Below are 19,727 nucleotides of genomic sequence, written 5' to 3'. Positions count from 1 at the left end.
TATTATTATCAACTCAGGGTACGTTTCACACGTCCCTACCCTCATACACATCCACCTATTGAACTGCCAGTCCACTTATGGTGAAAATCACTCCAAGATTTGAAAAGTCCCAGTTTCTCCTGGGATTGTGTGAGGAGCTTCACGAAATGAAACTGAAGCTTCCTTCTTGTCTTGAATGGAAAAACCAGTTCCACCTGTGTGATCACCTGTCCACCTCTGCCTCTGGTTGGTTTGCTATGTGCACCGCTTCATCCATACATGTGCTAAACTGTGTGCAGCACAGAAATGGTTACACATCCAGGCCTGCATAACATGGGATGACATGGGTTGACATGCGTTTGGCATGTCTTTGTGGTTTCATGGAGCATGAGAGAGTCAGCGTTGGCCCCACACTGTTCCTGCATGTCACAATGATCCTAAATCCACTCAATTCTCCTCAAAAGGACAGGACAAATGCATGCTGGGGCTCCTTTTTAAACACATATCTGTACCCAGATGGACATTCTCCAGGTTTTTCGTCTTCGTAATGAAATAAAACTTGACCCAAAAAGCAGCTGGCTGTATTTCTCCATGCCGAGCTTAAAGCACCTCCTCCTCTTCCTCCTCCACAGATGTCTTCCACATCCAGGAGCTGTCCTCCATGTTCCTCCAGGTGAGGACGGCGTTCGGCCTGCAGCTGCAGTACAGCTGGGCGGAGTTCCGCCTCTACCTGCAGGCGGAAGAGCGGTGGAAGGACGACACGGTGGGGCTGTGCGGAACCTTCAACGGCAACATTCAAGATGACTTCCTGTAAGTGTGCGGCGCTCACCTGTGATCTCTGGTGTGTTATAACCAGCCCCCCCCTCCAACCACCAGCAGAGAGTGACTTCAGTTTCAGAGGAGCGATGGGAGGCGACAGCAAAGTGCTCTCCCTCCCTGTAATGCACACGGCCTCGGCGGCTCGCCATCAAAGCCTCACTCTCTGATCAGCTTTTTTTATGCAGCCAGATGAGCTCTGACTGGACACAGCAGTCCCACAAGGAATGCTGTTGATGGAATAGGGACTCCACTGTGCCCCACGGTGACGGCGGACCATGAAGTCCGGATGTTGACTAACAGCTGTAAAAGGATCCACATGACTGGATGGTCGCTCGCTGCTCCAGGCCGTGAAACTCTGCCTAAAAGGCTGCAAGTTGGTGCTGACAGAACACAGCCATCGCCTGGATTATATAGATCCAAATCGGGCTCAGAGTCTATGCATGTCTACTGCAAAGATCATGTCAGCTCAATATGACGTCATTGAATTCACAAAGTCAAAATCTAATTTTAATGAGCGTTTTGTGACGATTATTTATGATCCACTGTCTTTTAAAGATAAAAACGTTGATGGTTTATAAAAAAAATACATTTAAATACATGTTTTTGGAAAACATTGTTCTGCAGCAATGCATTGTGGTCTATATACGCTGATCTAGTGAGCATGGATGCACACTGGTTTTTCACAGAGACTTCTGGGAAATTTCCAGGGCTCTGGATTTTAGCATGTAGATCCAGACACAACTAGAACATGGAAAACGCTCTGAAGAGTGAGGAGGGAAGGAATTCAGACGCAACGTATGTCAATATGAGACAGAGACACCTGATTGGTTAGAATCTGGACCAATCAGCAGCTGTTTGATGGCAGCTTTGTCACAATAAACTGAAACTTATAAACGCAGATTCAAAGATCGGGAAAAATGTCAGATGAGACACAAAACATGCGAAAACATTTGTGTAGCAAATGCAAAAATATTTTTTGAAAGCGAAAAGAAAGTTTTTTAAAGCAAATATTAAATATTGTCATTTGCTTAAGTTTTGTCTGCAATGTGTGGCATAAATATTCCCTCACAAGCTTTTGGTACTTTGTATCTACAAAGCTTTTAAGATTGTTTTTAAGGGGAGGAATGCCTGCGGCAAAGATGACTCCGCCCACTTTCTTTTGTTGTAATGACCTTCAGCAAATTAATGAATTTCAACAGTAGCTCCGCCCTAACCGATCCATTCCATTTTTCTATGGACCTATAAGCAACAGGGCCCAAAAATGAAATGGTTCGGTCCAGTTTAGTGGGTCCATTTATGGAAACACTCAAAATGCTGGACTAGGCCAGACCGTACACCTCAGTGGAAACCAGGCATAAGTGTGTGTGCTGTGTTCCTTTGACACAAGGGTGACCCGTTCAGGGTAAACCCCATCTTTGTCCAACAGTACTGGGATAGGCTCCAGCATCCTGTGCACAGTCAAATTAGAAGAGTCACTTCAACTCTCATAGAGTTAGATTTAAAACAGAAATCTCTATTTAGGTCCAGTCTGGATTCAGTTAAAAGAACACTTTTCTTAGCGTTGATAGGACAGATTTGGAGCAACACTCTTTTTAGCTGAATTTCAACACAGTGTTGGATTTTTGTCACTATAGTGTTAAGTGTCAAAGATTAACTCTTCCAGTGAAGAGTTTAAATGATCCCTCCACAGCTCCATTCACACACATATACACACACATACACATCACACAACATGAAAAAATAGCACAATGCATGTTTTTTTTTGATCAAAGGTGGGCATTGAAGGCGGCGGTGCTGCTTGGAGGTGAGCAGTGATAGCTGAGGTGGTGCGTAGAGGCAGGCAGTGGGCGCAGCGAGCACCTGCGGGCCATACAACGCCGCTTCCGGCTTTAATTGTGCTTATTCCTGACATAAAGTAAACACTGTTTAGGAAGAGGATAGCTGAATGCCTGATGCACCTTCAACAGCTAAGCTTTTAGCTTCAGATAGCTTTAAAATCTGTTGTTGGATGGATGGATTGATGGATGGATGGATGGGTTAATGGATGGATGCATGGATGCATGGATGCATGGATTCATGGATGGATGTATGGAGGGAGGGAGGGAGGGAGGGAGGGAGGGAGGGAAGGATGGGTGGGTGGATTGATGGATGGATGGACGGATGGAGGGGGGGAGGGAGGGAGGGAGGGAAGGATGGATGGATGGATGCATGGATGGATGCATGGATTGATGGATAGATGGATGGATGGATAAAGGATGGATGGATGGATAAAGGATGGATTTAGGGATGCATGGATGGATGCATGGATGGATGGATGGATGGATGGATGCATGGATGGATGGATGGATGGATGGATGCATGGATTGATGGATAGATGGATGGATGGATTGATGGATGCATGGATGGATGGATAAAGGATGGATGGATGGATGGATAAAGGATGGATGGATGGATGCATGGATGGATGGATGGATGGATAGATGATGGATGGATGGATGGATGGATGGATCGATGCATGGATTCATGGATGGATGGATCGATGCATGGATGGATGGATGGATGGATGGATGCATAGATGGATGCATGGATTCATGGATAGATGCATGGATGGATGCATGGATGGATTGATGGATGCATGGATGGATCAATGGATGGATGGATGGATGCGTGGATGGATGGATGGATGGATTGATGGATGCATGGATGGATTAATGGATAGATGGATAAAGGATGGATGGATGGATAAAGGATGGATTTAGGGATGCATGGATGGATGCATGGATGGATGGATGGATGGATGGATGCATGGATGGATGGATGGATGGATGGATGGATGCATGGATTGATGGATAGATGGATGGATGGATTGATGGATGCATGGATGGATGGATAAAGGATGGATGGATGGATGGATAAAGGATGGATGGATGGATGCATGGATGGATGGATGGATGGATGGATGGATGCATGGATTCATGGATGGATGGATCGATGCATGGATGGATGGATGGATGGATGGATGGATGGATGCATAGATGGATGCATGGATTCATGGATAGATGCATGGATGGATGCATGGATGGATTGATGGATGCATGGATGGATCAATGGATGGATGGATGGATGCGTGGATGGATGGATGGATGGATTGATGGATGCATGGATGGATGGATGCATGGATGGATGGATGGATGCATGGATGGATAGATGCATGGATGGATGGATAAAGGATGGATGGATGGATGGATAAAGGATGGATTTAGGGATGCATGGATGGATGCATGGATGGATGGATGCATGTATTCATGGATGGATGGATCGATGCATGGATGGATGGATGGATGGATGGATGGATGGATTCATGGATGGATGGATGGATGCATGCAGGCATGGATGGATGGATGGATTCATGGATGGATGGATGGATGGATGGATGCATGCATGCATGGATGGATGGATGGATGCATGGATGGATGGATGGATGGATGGATGCATGGATGGATGGATGGATGGATGGATGGATGGATGCATGGATGCATGGTCCTGCATTCTTCAGAACTCCCCTTGTCACATGACCACACAGACTCCTGGGTTCCTGACATCCAGGTCTGCTGTAAACGTGGTGCAGTGAGATGATGTCAGACCTGCTGCTTTTCTATCTCCTGCTTTTTATGGATTTGAACCACAGGACACTCAAACGAGCAGTTGGCTGATGTTTTCAGGTCTGCTGTCTGCTTCTTCAGTTTTAGAGTCTCACCATTAGTGAAGGCAGATCAAACCAGATGAAGGTGAGGGGTAGTTATCAGCATACCTGCCCCTTCAAAGTAAGACTGAACCGTTGTCTGGTGTTCGTGGTATGAACTGCTGTGTAGATCTGCTTCTCTTTGGATTGCAGGTCCCCATCAGGAATGATAGAAAGCACCCCACAGCTGTTCGGGAACAGCTGGAAGGTCTCGTCTGCTTGTTCGTCCAGTCTGAGCGTCTCTCCCATCGACCCCTGTGACAGCCACCAGCAGGCAGGTGGGTCTGTCAGCCTTTGCTTTGCTGAAGTGCACTTCCAGCTAAAGGTTTCACCAAACTAGATTCATTCAGCTGTAAAACAGTAGCGACCTTTTTCTATCCATTCGTTTTGGTGCTAAATGTTCCATTTTTTGTGAGTCTTGGGCCTCAGCTGGCTGCAGGTTCTTGATTGATTTGTCTGGAAGAAGATTGACCCACTGCCTGCATGTTTCCACATGTGAACTGCTTCCCATCCATGCTCAGTGAGCTACGCCTCGTCGATGTGTGATGTGCTGAATCAGGACCTGTTCGCCGCCTGTCATGACTACCTCAGCCCCGCCCCCTTCCATCAGCAGTGCCGGGCAAACACCTGCAGGTGTGGGACGCCCTGCCTTTGCTCCACGCTGGCTCACTACGCTCGACACTGCCGCAAATTCTCCGTCATCGTTGACTTTCGATCCCACATTCCTGACTGTGGTAAGGATCCGTGTGGCTCCGTTGGAGCTATTATTCCTCTGCTGTGAAACACTTTATTATGCCGTAATATCTAGGAACAGATAATTATTCCAGATTACTGAGTATCAGCTGTTTGCATTCTTGCAGATTTTTAAACTTTTTGTTTAGATGTGTTGGCAGTATCACAATCTGAAGACCAGCAACGTGTTTTTGTAAATGTGAAAAGAACTAAAACATGTGATGGTTTCACTTCCAACAACCTTTAATCTATTGACAAAGCATTCCCAGTGGTCTTTTAATTATGATTTTATGATTTTTTTAAATAAAAAATAAAAAACTGGTGTTTTCAATGACATTGTTTCTGCAGAGCAGCAGGAGTTCTTTAGGAAGGTGCTTCTGACTAAGGCTTCCCATCATTCCTCTGATTACACTCTCTCCTGCTAGCTTACAGCCCCTCTCACCCCCTAACTAGCATTAGCAGTGCAACAAAAATGGTGAGCAATACTGGATGTTTCCAGCCGTACAGTTTGGAGCTGGATGGCAGCTCAGACGAGGAAAATGTAGATGTCTATGGATTTATTTTTGCACACATGGACGCATGTGAACGAAGTGGAGCAGGGACTGTGCGGTCGGCTGATGGTAGTTTGTGTGTAACAAATACAAGCTTAATTTTCAAGCAACAAGCTTTCATCTGCTCCTGATTTCAAACAATTTGAATGGAGAAATAGCTGCCAGCTGTGGCACGCGTTCTCTAGGTTGCCGACCCCTGATGTATGTACTCCATGACCAGAAAAATGCCACAAGAACATGTTGAAAACACCATTTTCATTGGACTGGGTCTTCAGGTGACATAAGCTGCCAGCAGACGACATCGACATGTTGATTAGAGACGTTTCTCTCTTTCATTCACTAGATGAGCTACAGCGTTCCCTCTCTATATCACGGTTCACCTTCCTCAGTATTGTACAGATTTTTCAGTGCAGTTTTGGTTCCTTTTGTTAACAGCCCATTGTGTTCTGCTACCTGATTGGCTGTTGCCCGTGTCAATCTCCTCTGTGCTGTGTCTGCTGTACAGAATGCGTTCAGTTTACCACGTTTACATAAATCTTTGTGTCCTGGACTCATTTCACCATGTAGGTCTAACCCTGGGGGTTTAAACAAGAGAGAAAAGAGTGAGGAAGTGTCTGTCTGTCTGAGAAAAGTGTGTCATGTGAGTAGTGGGAAGTTTTACAGCCTTAAAACATCTGTAATCCTACTTTGCAGATTTCCCCAATAGCAGGTTCTTTAAGGAACTGTGATTTTAAATTTGCTGCTGCTGAAGGTTTTAAAGGGTCTATACCAGGAAAAGTGCACTTTTTAAAAGCATTTAAGTGTTATAATGTTCAGTCCTCATGAAAAGAACCCCCAAGTTGGTATTTCAATCCATTCACTGAGTATTCCTCTAAAAACCTGCTCTCTGAGCACCAGCCCCCCCCGACCCACCAAAACGGTTCCTCACATTGTGACATCACAATGTGAGGAACCGCCCCTTCCAAGAAGAGTCTGCTGCCAGCACCGCCCCCAGGCGAACACTTTCTTCATGGAAGTGGGTGGTGCTGGCCCCCTCTGCTAACACACACACACACACACACTTTCTCAGTGGAAGTGTGGGGGGGGTGTTTGCTGATTTCCATATGTGATCGGAAAACAATTTCCTTTTCTATGCACAAAATGCACGTCCATCTTTGCAAAAATGTGGATGTTGTTTGTTTTGGTCGGAGAAACGCAGACAAACTGCTGAGGCTGGCTCTAGGATGAAATGGGCGTCACCCACAGGGAGAGAAAGGCGGAGCCTCAGAGATCGCGTCGTCTTACTTCCGGGTGGGAAAAAGGGCGACAAAATTACCTCATATTTAATTTCTAAGCTTGTTCTTTAGTGTAGCATGATCATATGGATATATTTTACTCTGAAAGGCTGAATTCAATTCACATGCTTAGTTGCACCCAGAATTATTCTGACACATTGCCCCCCCCCCACTCATCCAGTGGATGAGAGACATTATGTTTTATTATAAATTTAGAAAGAATTAGCTACACCCTGCAGAGACGGGAGGGGAAATGGTTCAGTGTCTGGACCACCTTTTTTAATGTGGTGTCAAAACACATTAATCTCTTAGTGTTGTCTTTTTTGAAAAAATGTAAAAACTCAATATATAAAAAAAAAAAAAGAAAGGCTTAATTAAAGCATGATACAGGCCCTTGAAAATTCTCAGTCGTTACTATGGCTACCATGGTGCAGCATCTTCTCTTTAGTGTCCGAACATGGAGGTTATGAACTTTTTGGCTTTTAGTGTTGGCATGTGGGTCAATCCTAAATGTAATTAAAGTATTGACATTGATATGGTAAACGACTAGATCTGCAGCATAAACCTTTCCTCGCTATGGGAATGCCTTTGCTTTTCCTTGATTCTAGACTCTTGTTAGACCCCATTTTTAATTTAATAATCTTGCACACAGAAGATACATTTACCTCATTAGATGGTGGATTCATATTTTTTTAATTAGTTAGTATTTTATGCTCCTGTTGAACCATTTTTAGACTTAAGCAGTTTAACGCTAAGGTCATTTCATGAATAAAACCATGACATTTCTCGTTTTTTTAAATAATTGGTGTTAGTCAATATGAGTTATTTATTTGTTGACTTGTTAAAGTCAAACTGATGAAAAGAGCGGCACTTTTGATTTTACCGTGTGACTTTAAAACCGGGTTGTGTCTATAGAAATCAGAATAAAGTAGGGATTTAGCATCAGTTTTTGTTTGTTGAGTATATTTGGTCTTATATGAAGCATTGGTCATGTATAAAGTGCTGCTCATGTATGAAGTGCTGGTCATGTATGAAGTGTTGCTCATGTATGAAGTGCTGGTCTTGTATGAAGCATTGATCATGTATGAAGCATTGGTCATGTATGAAGTGCTGGTCATGTATGAAGTGCTGGTCATGTATGAAGTGCTGGTCATGTATGAAGTGCTGGTCATGTATGAAGCGTTGCTCATGTTTGAAGTGTTTGTCATGTATGAAGCAGTGCTCATGTATGAAGTGTTGGTCATGTATGAAGTGTTGCTTATGTATGAAGTGCTGGTCATGTATGAAGTGCTGGTCATGTATGAAGTGCTGGTCATGTATGAAGCATTGATCATGTATGAAGCATTGGTCATGTATGAAGCATTGGTCATGTATGAAGCATTGATCATGTATGAAGTGCTGGTCATGTATGAAGTGTTGCTCATGTATGAAGTGCTGGTCTTGTATGAAGCATTGGTCATGTATGAAGTGCTGGTCATGTATGAAGTGCTGGTCATGTATGAAGTGCTGGTCATGTATGAAGTGCTGGTCATGTATGAAGCGTTGCTCATGTTTGAAGTGTTGGTAATGTATGAAGCGTTGCTCATGTATGAAGTGTTGGTCATGTATGAAGTGTTGGTCATGTATGAAGTGTTGCTTATGTATGAAGTGCTGGTCATGTATGAAGTGCTGGTCATGTATGAAGTGCTGGTCATGTATGAAGCATTGATCATGTATGAAGCATTGGTCATGTATGAAGCATTGGTCATGTGTGAAGCATTGATCATGTATGAAGTGCTGGTCATGTATGAAGTGTTGCTCATGTATGAAGTGTTGCTCATGTATGAAGTGCTGGTCATGTATGAAGTGCTGGTCATGTATGAAGGGTTGCTCATGTATGAAGTCTTGCTCATGTATGAAGTTTTGGTCATCTATGAAGCATTGATCATGTATGAAGTGTTGCTCATGTATGAAGTGCTGGTCATGTATGAAGCATTGATCATGTATGATGTTTTGCTCATGTATGAAGTGTTGGTCATCTATGAAGCATTGATCATGTATGAAGTGTTGGTCATGTTTGAAGTCTTGCTCATGTATGAAGCGTTGCTCATGTATGAAGTGTTGGTCATGTATGAAGTGCTGGTCATGTATGAAGTGCTGGTTATGTATGAAGTGTTGGTCATGTATGAAGTGTTGGTCATGTATGAAGTCTTGCTCATGTATGAAGTGTTGGTCATCTATGAAGCATTGATCATGAATGAAGTGCTGGTCATGTATGAAGTGGTGTTCATCTATGAAGCACTGATCATGTATGAAGTGTTGGTCATGTTTGAAGTGTTGGTCATGTATGAAGTGTTGGTCATGTTTGAAGTGTTGGTCATGTATGAAGTGTTGGTCATGTTTGAAGCATTGATCATGTATGAAGTGCTGGTCATGTATGAAGTGTTGCTCGTGTATGAAGTGTTGCTCATGTATGAAGTGCTGGCCATGTATGAAGCGTTGCTCATGTATGAAGTGCTGGTCATGTATGAAATGCTGGTCATGTATGAAGGGTTGCTCATGTATGAAGTGTTGGTCATGTATGAAGCATTGATCATGTATGAAGTCTTGCTCATGTATGAAGTGTTGGTCATCTATGAAGCATTGATCATGTATGAAGTTTTGCTCATATATGAAGTGTTGGTCATGTATGAAGCGTTGCTCATGTATGAAGTGCTGGTCATCTATGAAGCATTGATCATGTATGAAGCGTTGCTCATGTATGAAGTGTTGGTCATGTATGAAGTGCTGGTCATGTATGAAATGCTGGTTATGTATGAAGTCTTGCTCATGTATGAAGTGTTGGTCATGTATGAAGTCTTGCTCATGTATGAAGTGTTGGTCATCTATGAAGCATTGATCATGTATGAAGTGTTGGTCATGTTTGAAGTCTTGCTCATGTATGAAGTGTTGGTCATGTATGAAGTGCTGGTCATGTATGAAGCGTTGCTCATGTATGAAGTGTTGGTCATGTATGAAGTGCTGGTCATGTATGAAGTGTTGCTCATGTATGAAGTGTTACTCATGTATGTAGTGCTGTTCATGTATGAAGCGTTGCTCATGTATGAAGTGCTGGTCATTTATGAAAGGTTGCTCATGTATGAAGTCTTGCTCATGTATGAAGTTTTGGTCATCTATGAAGCATTGATCATGTATGAAGTGTTGGTCATGTTTGAAGTGTTGGTCATGTATGTAGTGCTGTTCATGTATGAAGCGTTGCTCATGTATGAAGTGCTAGTCATGTATGAAGTGCTGGTCATGTATGAAGGGTTGCTCATGTATGAAGTGCTGGTCATGTATGAAGCATTGATCATGTATGAAGTCTTGCTCATGTATGAAGTGTTGGTCATCTATGAAGCATTGATCATGTATGAAGTGTTGGTCATGTTTGAAGTGTTGGTCATGTATGAAGCGTTGCTCATGTATGAAGTGTTGGTCATGTATGAAGTGCTGGTCATGTATGAAGTGCTGGTTATGTATGAAGTGTTGGTCATCTATGAAGCATTGATCATGTATGAAGTGTTGGTCATGTTTGAAGTGTTGGTCATGTTTGAAGTCTTGCTCATGTATGAAGCGTTGCTCATGTATGAAGTGTTGGTCATGTATGAAGTGCTGGTCATGTATGAAGTGCTGGTTATGTATGAAGTGTTGGTCATGTATGAAGTGTTGGTCATGTATGAAGTCTTGCTCATGTATGAAGTGTTGGTCATCTATGAAGCATTGATCATGAATGAAGTGCTGGTCATGTATGAAGTGGTGTTCATCTATGAAGCACTGATCATGTATGAAGTGTTGGTCATGTTTGAAGTGTTGGTCATGTATGAAGTGTTGGTCATGTTTGAAGTGTTGGTCATGTATGAAGTGTTGGTCATGTTTGAAGCATTGATCATGTATGAAGTGCTGGTCATGTATGAAGTGTTGCTCGTGTATGAAGTGTTGCTCATGTATGAAGTGCTGGCCATGTATGAAGCGTTGCTCATGTATGAAGTGCTGGTCATGTATGAAATGCTGGTCATGTATGAAGGGTTGCTCATGTATGAAGTGTTGGTCATGTATGAAGCATTGATCATGTATGAAGTCTTGCTCATGTATGAAGTGTTGGTCATCTATGAAGCATTGATCATGTATGAAGTTTTGCTCATATATGAAGTGTTGGTCATGTATGAAGCGTTGCTCATGTATGAAGTGCTGGTCATCTATGAAGCATTGATCATGTATGAAGCGTTGCTCATGTATGAAGTGTTGGTCATGTATGAAGTGCTGGTCATGTATGAAATGCTGGTTATGTATGAAGTCTTGCTCATGTATGAAGTGTTGGTCATGTATGAAGTCTTGCTCATGTATGAAGTGTTGGTCATCTATGAAGCATTGATCATGTATGAAGTGTTGGTCATGTTTGAAGTCTTGCTCATGTATGAAGTGTTGGTCATGTATGAAGTGCTGGTCATGTATGAAGCGTTGCTCATGTATGAAGTGTTGGTCATGTATGAAGTGCTGGTCATGTATGAAGTGTTGCTCATGTATGAAGTGTTACTCATGTATGTAGTGCTGTTCATGTATGAAGCGTTGCTCATGTATGAAGTGCTGGTCATTTATGAAGGGTTGCTCATGTATGAAGTCTTGCTCATGTATGAAGTTTTGGTCATCTATGAAGCATTGATCATGTATGAAGTGTTGGTCATGTTTGAAGTGTTGGTCATGTATGTAGTGCTGTTCATGTATGAAGCGTTGCTCATGTATGAAGTGCTAGTCATGTATGAAGTGCTGGTCATGTATGAAGGGTTGCTCATGTATGAAGTGCTGGTCATGTATGAAGCATTGATCATGTATGAAGTCTTGCTCATGTATGAAGTGTTGGTCATCTATGAAGCATTGATCATGTATGAAGTGTTGGTCATGTTTGAAGTGTTGGTCATGTATGAAGCGTTGCTCATGTATGAAGTGTTGGTCATGTATGAAGTGCTGGTCATGTATGAAGTGCTGGTTATGTATGAAGTGTTGGTCATCTATGAAGCATTGATCATGTATGAAGTGTTGGTCATGTTTGAAGTGTTGGTCATGCATGAAGTGTTGGTCATGTTTGAAGTGTTGGTCATGTATGAAGCGTTGCTCATGTATGAAGTGTTGGTCATGTACGAAGTGCTGGTCATGTATGAAGTGCTGGTTATGTATGAAGTGCTGCTCATGTATGAAGTGTTGGTCATGTTTGAAGTGTTGGTCATGTATGAAGTGTTGGTCATGTTTGAAGTGTTGGTCATGTATGAAGTGTTGGTCATGTTTGAAGTGTTGGTCATGTATGAAGCGTTGCTCATGTATGAAGTGTTGGTCATGTATGAAGTGCTGGTCATGTATGAAGCGTTGCTCATGTATGAAGTGTTGGTCATGTATGAAGTGCTGGTCATGTATGAAGTGCTGGTCATGTATGAAGCATTGCTCATGTATGAAGTGCTGGTCATGTATGAAGCACTGCTCATGTATGAAGTGTTGGTCATGTATGAAGTGTTGCTCATGCTATCTTCTGCTGCAGCCGTCAGCTGCCCTGCCACCATGGAGTATAGCAGCTGTGTGTCCTCCTGCCAGCGGCGGTGCTCCTCCCTCGCCGCCCTGCAGCGCTGTGGCGAGGAGTGTGAGGAGGGGTGCGCGTGCCCTCAAGGATCCTTCTACAACCACAGAACACACACCTGTGTTCACAGGTAAGCTGGGCTGCTACCATATCAGCTACATTTACAAAGTAAATTTTCTATTTCTGGTATCAAGGAGATGTATTCAAAGGTTAATTTCTGTTCAGGAAAATATGTGAAAGGTTTTCTCCACGTGCCAGTTTAGCTAAAATTAATTGAGATTTAGCTTAAAAATTGTCCTTCATTTGAGAGATTATTTAGCCCTAAGCAGGAAAGCCCATTGAAAATGATAAAAAAAACAACTAGTGAGACTTCCAAAAAACCCTCTGAGTTTGGGGTATTTTATCTGTTTTAGACCCAGCCGGTTTCTGGAGTCCTGGTTTGGTTTTCTAGGAATCTGTCTGGTTTGGAGGGGCAGCGTAGCTTTGGATTCAAAAGCAAATGGAAATAAAAAAACGTGAACGATATTCCACCATAAAGTCACATTAGCATCTGCTCTGCAGCACAGGTCAGCTCTGATGTGGACCTGGAAGTTCTCCTGAAGGACTTTGCTAATTGTCTTTTTCAGACGGCTTCACCCCCCAAGACTCGCTGCCTAATTCTTCTTTAATGTCTGAGGTTCTTACATCCAAGTTCAGTGCAGGGCTTTACTTAGCATGTGATCAAGTTACAAGCAGGAATCTACCATGAACCCCCCCTTTCATTAGGGACGACACAGAAATCTGATAACCAGTGAGAATGAGTTTGTAGAGCGACTGTTACTATGTTACAAAGGCCTTAAGCTTCAGCTTAGCTCAACATTAACCTCAATGATTGCAGGAATGAGGTCTGGTGCCATTAACATTCCTTTTTACTCACTTGGAATACTCCTTTTAAGGTGAAACAAGTCCACTTGACAGTAATTCGTGCAGAGAAGAGAAAAACTGTGAACATTTGAGTTAACTGCTGGTTTAATGGAAACTCTGAATTACTGAGATGGAAGGGAACGCTAGAGCGACTCTTCCTGGACAAAACTGCCCCTCATCCCAACAGAAGTATAAACCGGTTTGGTAAACTTTGACCTCAGTTATAGGAACAATTATCTGCTGAAGTTGACCTTTGGAAAAATCTGTCTGTAATGAACTTTATGGTATTAAATACTCCGTGGAGGTCAGTGTGGGATTTCCATGTTTCTACATTGATTCTTTGTTCTCCAGCATCACGTGTTTTAGTGCAGACGATGTGTCTGAATAATCAGAATCCAAACATTTTAGTAGTGATTGTAATGTGACGTGTCGCTTTGAACTCTTCTTAATGTCTGACTTTGGCTGCAACCTTTCATCAACAATGTCGACCAAAAAAACAACTACAACGTCAGCGTTAAGTCACAACCGCACCATGCACAGATAAAGGCTACATACAGGACATTTCTGGTATTTGATTCAGTGCTATTGCTGATTCTGGCATTATGGGTACAGGGAAGCTAACAACTAAAACTATTTTCAAAATAGCTTAGAATAAAAGAGAAGTTAGAAGAAGAAGCTGAGGGGTGGAGCCAAGTGGACATCCGATGCTTTAGGGGGGTAAAAATGAAAGTCAAAGGAGGCGCATGACCCAAACCGGCCAGTCTCACAACAGTGTACAGACATTCATGACACTTTGAACATAGTTACATTTAAACACATGGATAAATAGATGGATTTTATTAAGTACTTGTGGAATAATTAGTTTGGAATACTTTGAGGTACCTTGGGGCAGCTGTGGAGCAGTGGCAGGGCAGTCGACCTCTGATTGGAATATTGGATGATTGCAGGTTCGATTCCAGTCTTACCCGCCCATGTGTCAAAGTGTCCTTGGGCAAGACACTGAACCCCGCGTTTCCTCTGGTGGAAGGTTGGCTGGTGTTTGGCAGCAGAGCCCCCCTCAGTGTGTGAATGTGTCTGTGTGACTGTAAGGCGCTTTGGGCCTTTGAGGAAGGTAGAAAAGCGCTTTATAAGTATACGCCATCCCACTCTGATGGGATCTATCAAGGACAAACGAAGTGGAGTGCTGTACTGAGCGTGCTCCAAATCCATCCCGCTTGTTTACCATGTCTCCTTACACATGTCATGATTGATGGCGTCACATCCATTGGCTTGTATGCGCCCGTTTAAGGCAATTTTCAGCTCTTGGGTCTTTGCTTTTTTACCCTGATAGGAAGTCATGAAGCCCCCACCTTTAAATAAAAGAGGGCCTCCAGTGTGGCTCCACTGGTGCATGCATGTCCCAGTGATGGTCAGAGGGACTGTAGGCGTGTAGCCACGCCTTAGTCATTCTGCCCCAGGGCAGCTGTGGTACATCAGTAGTCACCATCACCAAGTATGAATGAATGATGGACACTTTGGAAGAACATTGAGCATCAAGATTAAGCACAGATAAATCTAATCCATGTTTTAAGCCTGCTTTAGCTTTATTTCTAACACTTTTATTGCAAAACATGGACTGAGTTTCCAGAATAGAGATATCTGCAGGTGTAACGTAAGCTCCTCCCAGCAGTAAGAGTGTTTAAATGACCAGAACACTATCTGGATTTTCTTATGAAGTAAATGCAGGAGGTCTGTGCTTTAGTGTTGACTGTCATGTTTTCACAGGAGCCAGTGTCCATGCAGTTTGTTTGGAGCCGACTATGAACCAGGAGATGTGATGGTGACGTCTGCAGGTGTTAGGTAAGACGCTCTTTGCTGCCTCTGATCTAGTCAAATGCAGATGATAAAGCATTTCTTTAAAATGTGGTCATAAATAATCCACCCTTCTAAATGCCTCTGCCCCCTCCTGGCCTAGTTAAATGATGATGATGATGATGACTTTATTAATCCCACAATGGGGAAATTTCATATATCTGTGGCAGCAAAAAACGACATTCAGAAATAATCTATATAATATAACATCAAAAAATGACATAAAAATGACATTCATATTAAATTATTAAAAATTATAATTACAAATATTATTGAAATTATTATCGAAAATGAGATTCATATTAAATAAATAAATATTACATTTTAAATACCAATACTAATAATAATAATCACAAAAATAAACATAAAATATATACAGAAATATTTTTTCTTTTTTTTTAAATTGTAAATTGTACAAATTGTAAAAACATCAACAACTGCAACAAACGTAAATGAATCAATCAATAAAAGAAAGAAAAACTCCCCTGGGACCGTGGAGTGTCACTTTAACACGGTGTTGTACAGAGTGATGGCTGTGGGGAGGAATGTACCTGCCCCCTGCTTGCCTTGTTAATTGCCCTTGCCCCTCCTTGCTTTGTTAATTGCCCTTGCCCCTCCTCGTTGAAGCAGACAGTCTCTTGGTTCTTTTTACATTTGGTTTGGTTCCTAATCTTATTTGCAAGAGGACTAAATCTTTAAACAGAGGCATGAGTTTGACAAATGCTGCTGCATTGGTCAGAATTAATGAGGGGCAGAGCAACATTAATCTTGAATGATGCGTGTTTTGTCAGTAGAATTCTTCTCTTCTCAAAGTTCTCAACATCTTTTAATGTTGACGATCATCTGTTTGGAAACCTGTTTTGGATTGTTTGCATCATAACTGCGATTTGACGAAGCTTCTTTGCAGAAGGTCTCTGCTGTATCCACCGATCAAACCGGCGCCGTGGTTCCCAGTCTCTTATCATCTTCTTCTTCATACCACCAACCAACTATGTTTCTCACCAGAACTTCCAGTCTGCCTCAGATCAATTTGTTCCTTCATGTGGGTTTGGTGGAGACACGTTTAGACAGCTTAAGCTCTCTAATGACCAACTACGGGAGCTTGACAGTTCCAAAAAGGCTAACGATGTTTGCAGTTGAGCCAAATCAGGTTCACTGTTAGTGGAGCCAACCGGACTGAGTGTGTCTGGAAGTGGACCAACAGCTTCTTTCAGTTGATTGCTAATAATGATAATGATCAAGAATAGAGGAGAGGAAGGGTAGAAGTAGATGAGAAAAGAGGACAGAACCCCAGTGCACCATAGTTACCCCAGCTTCAACTTCTAGCAGCTACTAACAACTAATAGTTATTGTTATTAAGTTTAATTTAAACACATTAACATTAAGTTAAATAATCTCTGAATACTAACTAGTCTGACAATAAGCCTGTCCACAGAGGAACGTTTTCAGTCTAACTTTGAATGTAGAAACTGAGTCGGCCTCTCTTCCATGAGCTGGGAGTTTATTCCATAAGACAGGGGCTTGGTGGCTAAACGCTCTACCTCCAACCGTACTTTTACTAATTCTAGGAACCACAAGCAGTCCTGCATTTAGTGAGTGAAGTGTTCTGATTGGGTGGTAAGGGACTATGAGGTCCTTAATATAGGACAGGGCCAGTCCATGTAAGGCCTTATAGGTTAACAGGAGGATCTTGAACTTGATTCTGGAATGAACTGGGATCCAGTGAAGTGAAACCAACACAGGAGTGATGTGATCTCTTCTGCTAGTTCCAGCTAACAATCTAGCTGCTGCGTTCTGAACAAGCTGGAGACTTCTTAAGGAACTCTTAGGACACGCTGCTAACAAGGAGTTACAGTAATCCAGTAGGGTTGTGCCGATGGACGATACCATCATCCATCGTGATGGGTGACTGACCTCACGATGGAGAGACACCATTGTGAAGCCACGCTGCGGGTCATCACCATCACCATAATATAATGTCAATTTCCATGCGGGAACCTCCCAAATGGATAAATAAAGTTGTCTATCTATAAGCCACGGTTACATGAGCAAAATATCTTGATGGAATCAATGGTTGGATTAGAATTCAACCGTGTACATGGGCCCAGAAAAACCTTTTCAGATTATAAAAAACGTTCACATGGGTCACACTTTCGGTCAGAATAAATCATTCACACATGCGCAGTAGTCTTTTAAATACAGAAAGAAAATATTAGTTCCGCCGAGGGGCTACATACATAGATACGTCAGCTCGGTAATATGCAAGATAATACTCTAAACGTGCTTTTATTAATGTTATGGTTATTATGAAGCGCCTATTCGCTCATCATTTGATTTTAATCCGTGTGGTCAGTGCTTTTTTTGTTGAAGAACGGAGCCAGAAAGAAGCCCGTGTTATTAGCAGTATGCTAACACGCGCTAACAACATTAGCTTTGGGTGAACATAAATCAATGTGGGAAACACTGCAATCTGCAGCCTGGCTGCACGTAAATATGTGGAATAACATCAGCCTTTATTTTGTCGGGACACGACTGGAAACACAAATCCAGGTGATTGTTTGAACCGTTTCTGAGGACTGAGCAGCATTTCTGCTTTAAGCTCACACACTGCCCCAAAGCCGCTAAGTGAGCTGATGGTCCGAGCTCTGCCCGGACACACACTTTGGTAGCTCGTTCACGTAGAGCTGCGGGACAGATCACAGTCCTAAGTCTCCCACACGTAACAAAGCATCCTCCCTCTGGTGAGGTTTTTAGGACCTAGTATAATGACCTCAGTTTTTTCTGGGTTCAAGAGGAGGTCATTAATTGTCATCCAGGTCTTTATGTCACTGATGCAGGTGTTCAGTTTCTCTATATTGTCATTCTGGTCAGGTTTCATGGATAAATACAACTGTGTGTCGTCGGCATAACAATGAAAATTAATGCTGTGTTTCCTGATGTTTCCTAGGGGTAGCATATAAAGCGTAAACAGGATCGGTCCCAAGACTGAGCCCTGTGGGACTCCATAGTTGACTCGAGTGCACTGAGAGGAATGTCCATCTACATTAACGAACTGATACCTATGGGACAGATAGGATTTAAACCACTGGAGAGCAGATCCTCTGATCCCTATGTCCTGCTCTAATCTATGGAGTAAAATACCGTGGTCGATAGTGTCAAAGGCAGCACTGAGGTCCAACAGGACCAGAATAGAAAGTAGTCCCTTTTCTGAGGCCAATAACAAGTCATTAGAGACTCTAACTAGTGCAGTTTCCGTACTGTGGTGAGGTCTAAACCCCGACTGAAAGTCTTCAAAGTGGCTGTTGTCCTGTAGGTGGCAGTAAAGCTGCTTAACTACAACTCTTTCTAGGATTTTAGAAATAAAGGGCAGGTTTGATATCGGTCTATAGTTGGCCAACATGCTAGGATCCAAACTAGGCTTTTTCAGAAGAGGTTTAACAACTGCATATTTAATTGTGCAGGGACCCCCCCCCCCGTTACACAGACATTTCTGTCACTGTTGTAACGGCTGTCATGCATCAGAAAAATGACCAAAATGGTTAATAAAAAAATGAGAAAATTTTGCTTGTTTACACTGTTTACAGATTCAGCATATGGGAAAATGTGGACAAGCTTTTATCTTTTTAATGAAATGATCTTTTAGTTTTGAATAACAGTTGAGGTTCATGCATACGTTTGACACTGGAACTAACAGAGAGGAGAACATAAAGTCTTTTTTCTCAAAGTCACCACTTTGGATGAGGTGTTTGTTTCCCAGATGAAAGTCCCAGCTGTCCTTAGGGTGGATGAGGCTGTCAGTGAGTGAAGAACGCTCAAACCCGTAAGGGCACACGCGTGACCCGCACAAGATATCACGTATGAGTCGTAGACCGCTCAGTAAACCCGTGGAGACACAACGTTAGTGCACATTTGTTTTCTACTGGCAACGGTCGTGATGAACACTCAGACACGCATAAGGCTGTGGGAGGGGAGACGCAGGCCCGTCCTACAGATTTGTCTACTTCTTCCACCCGCACACATCCTGCAGACTGAGCAAGGACGCCGTTAGTGCTGTTCACGTGACACGTGCACACCATGTGCGTCCAGCATTTGGGTGCAGTCAGTATGGAGCCAGAACTGGCACCTTACTGACGAAAAGGCTCGTCCCAGACTGCCTGATGTGCTTTGTAGTTCTTTTTGCCGTTTCTTTAGCAACATGAAGCAGTTAAATGATGGTAGAATCTTTAAGTGTTTGATGGTTTTGGGTTTTTTCAGTGAAAAAATGTCAAATAAAAACTAAAGTGTTTGATTAAAGA

General features: G+C 42.7%; 1 protein-coding gene across 3 annotated transcripts in view; it reads left to right on the top strand.

The window, feature by feature from the left end:
- Positions 1-19,727, top strand: part of otog (otogelin) — a 104,092-nt gene that overhangs the window by 30,327 nt on the left and 54,038 nt on the right. For all 3 annotated transcript variants that reach the window (XM_023951366.2, XM_078944111.1, XM_023951367.2), the window contains exons 17-21: positions 612-789; positions 4,694-4,818; positions 5,062-5,274; positions 12,643-12,808; positions 15,346-15,420. In XM_023951366.2, the coding sequence (XP_023807134.2) occupies positions 612-789; positions 4,694-4,818; positions 5,062-5,274; positions 12,643-12,808; positions 15,346-15,420 (757 nt within the window). The remainder of the gene's footprint in view (positions 1-611; positions 790-4,693; positions 4,819-5,061; positions 5,275-12,642; positions 12,809-15,345; positions 15,421-19,727) is intronic.

Source organism: Oryzias latipes, chromosome 3 (genome assembly GCF_053564925.1).
Source record: "Oryzias latipes strain Hd-rR chromosome 3, Olatipes_Hd-rR_3.1".
Classification (NCBI taxonomy): domain Eukaryota; kingdom Metazoa; phylum Chordata; class Actinopteri; order Beloniformes; family Adrianichthyidae; genus Oryzias; species Oryzias latipes.
This window is presented reverse-complemented; position numbering and strand designations above follow the sequence as displayed.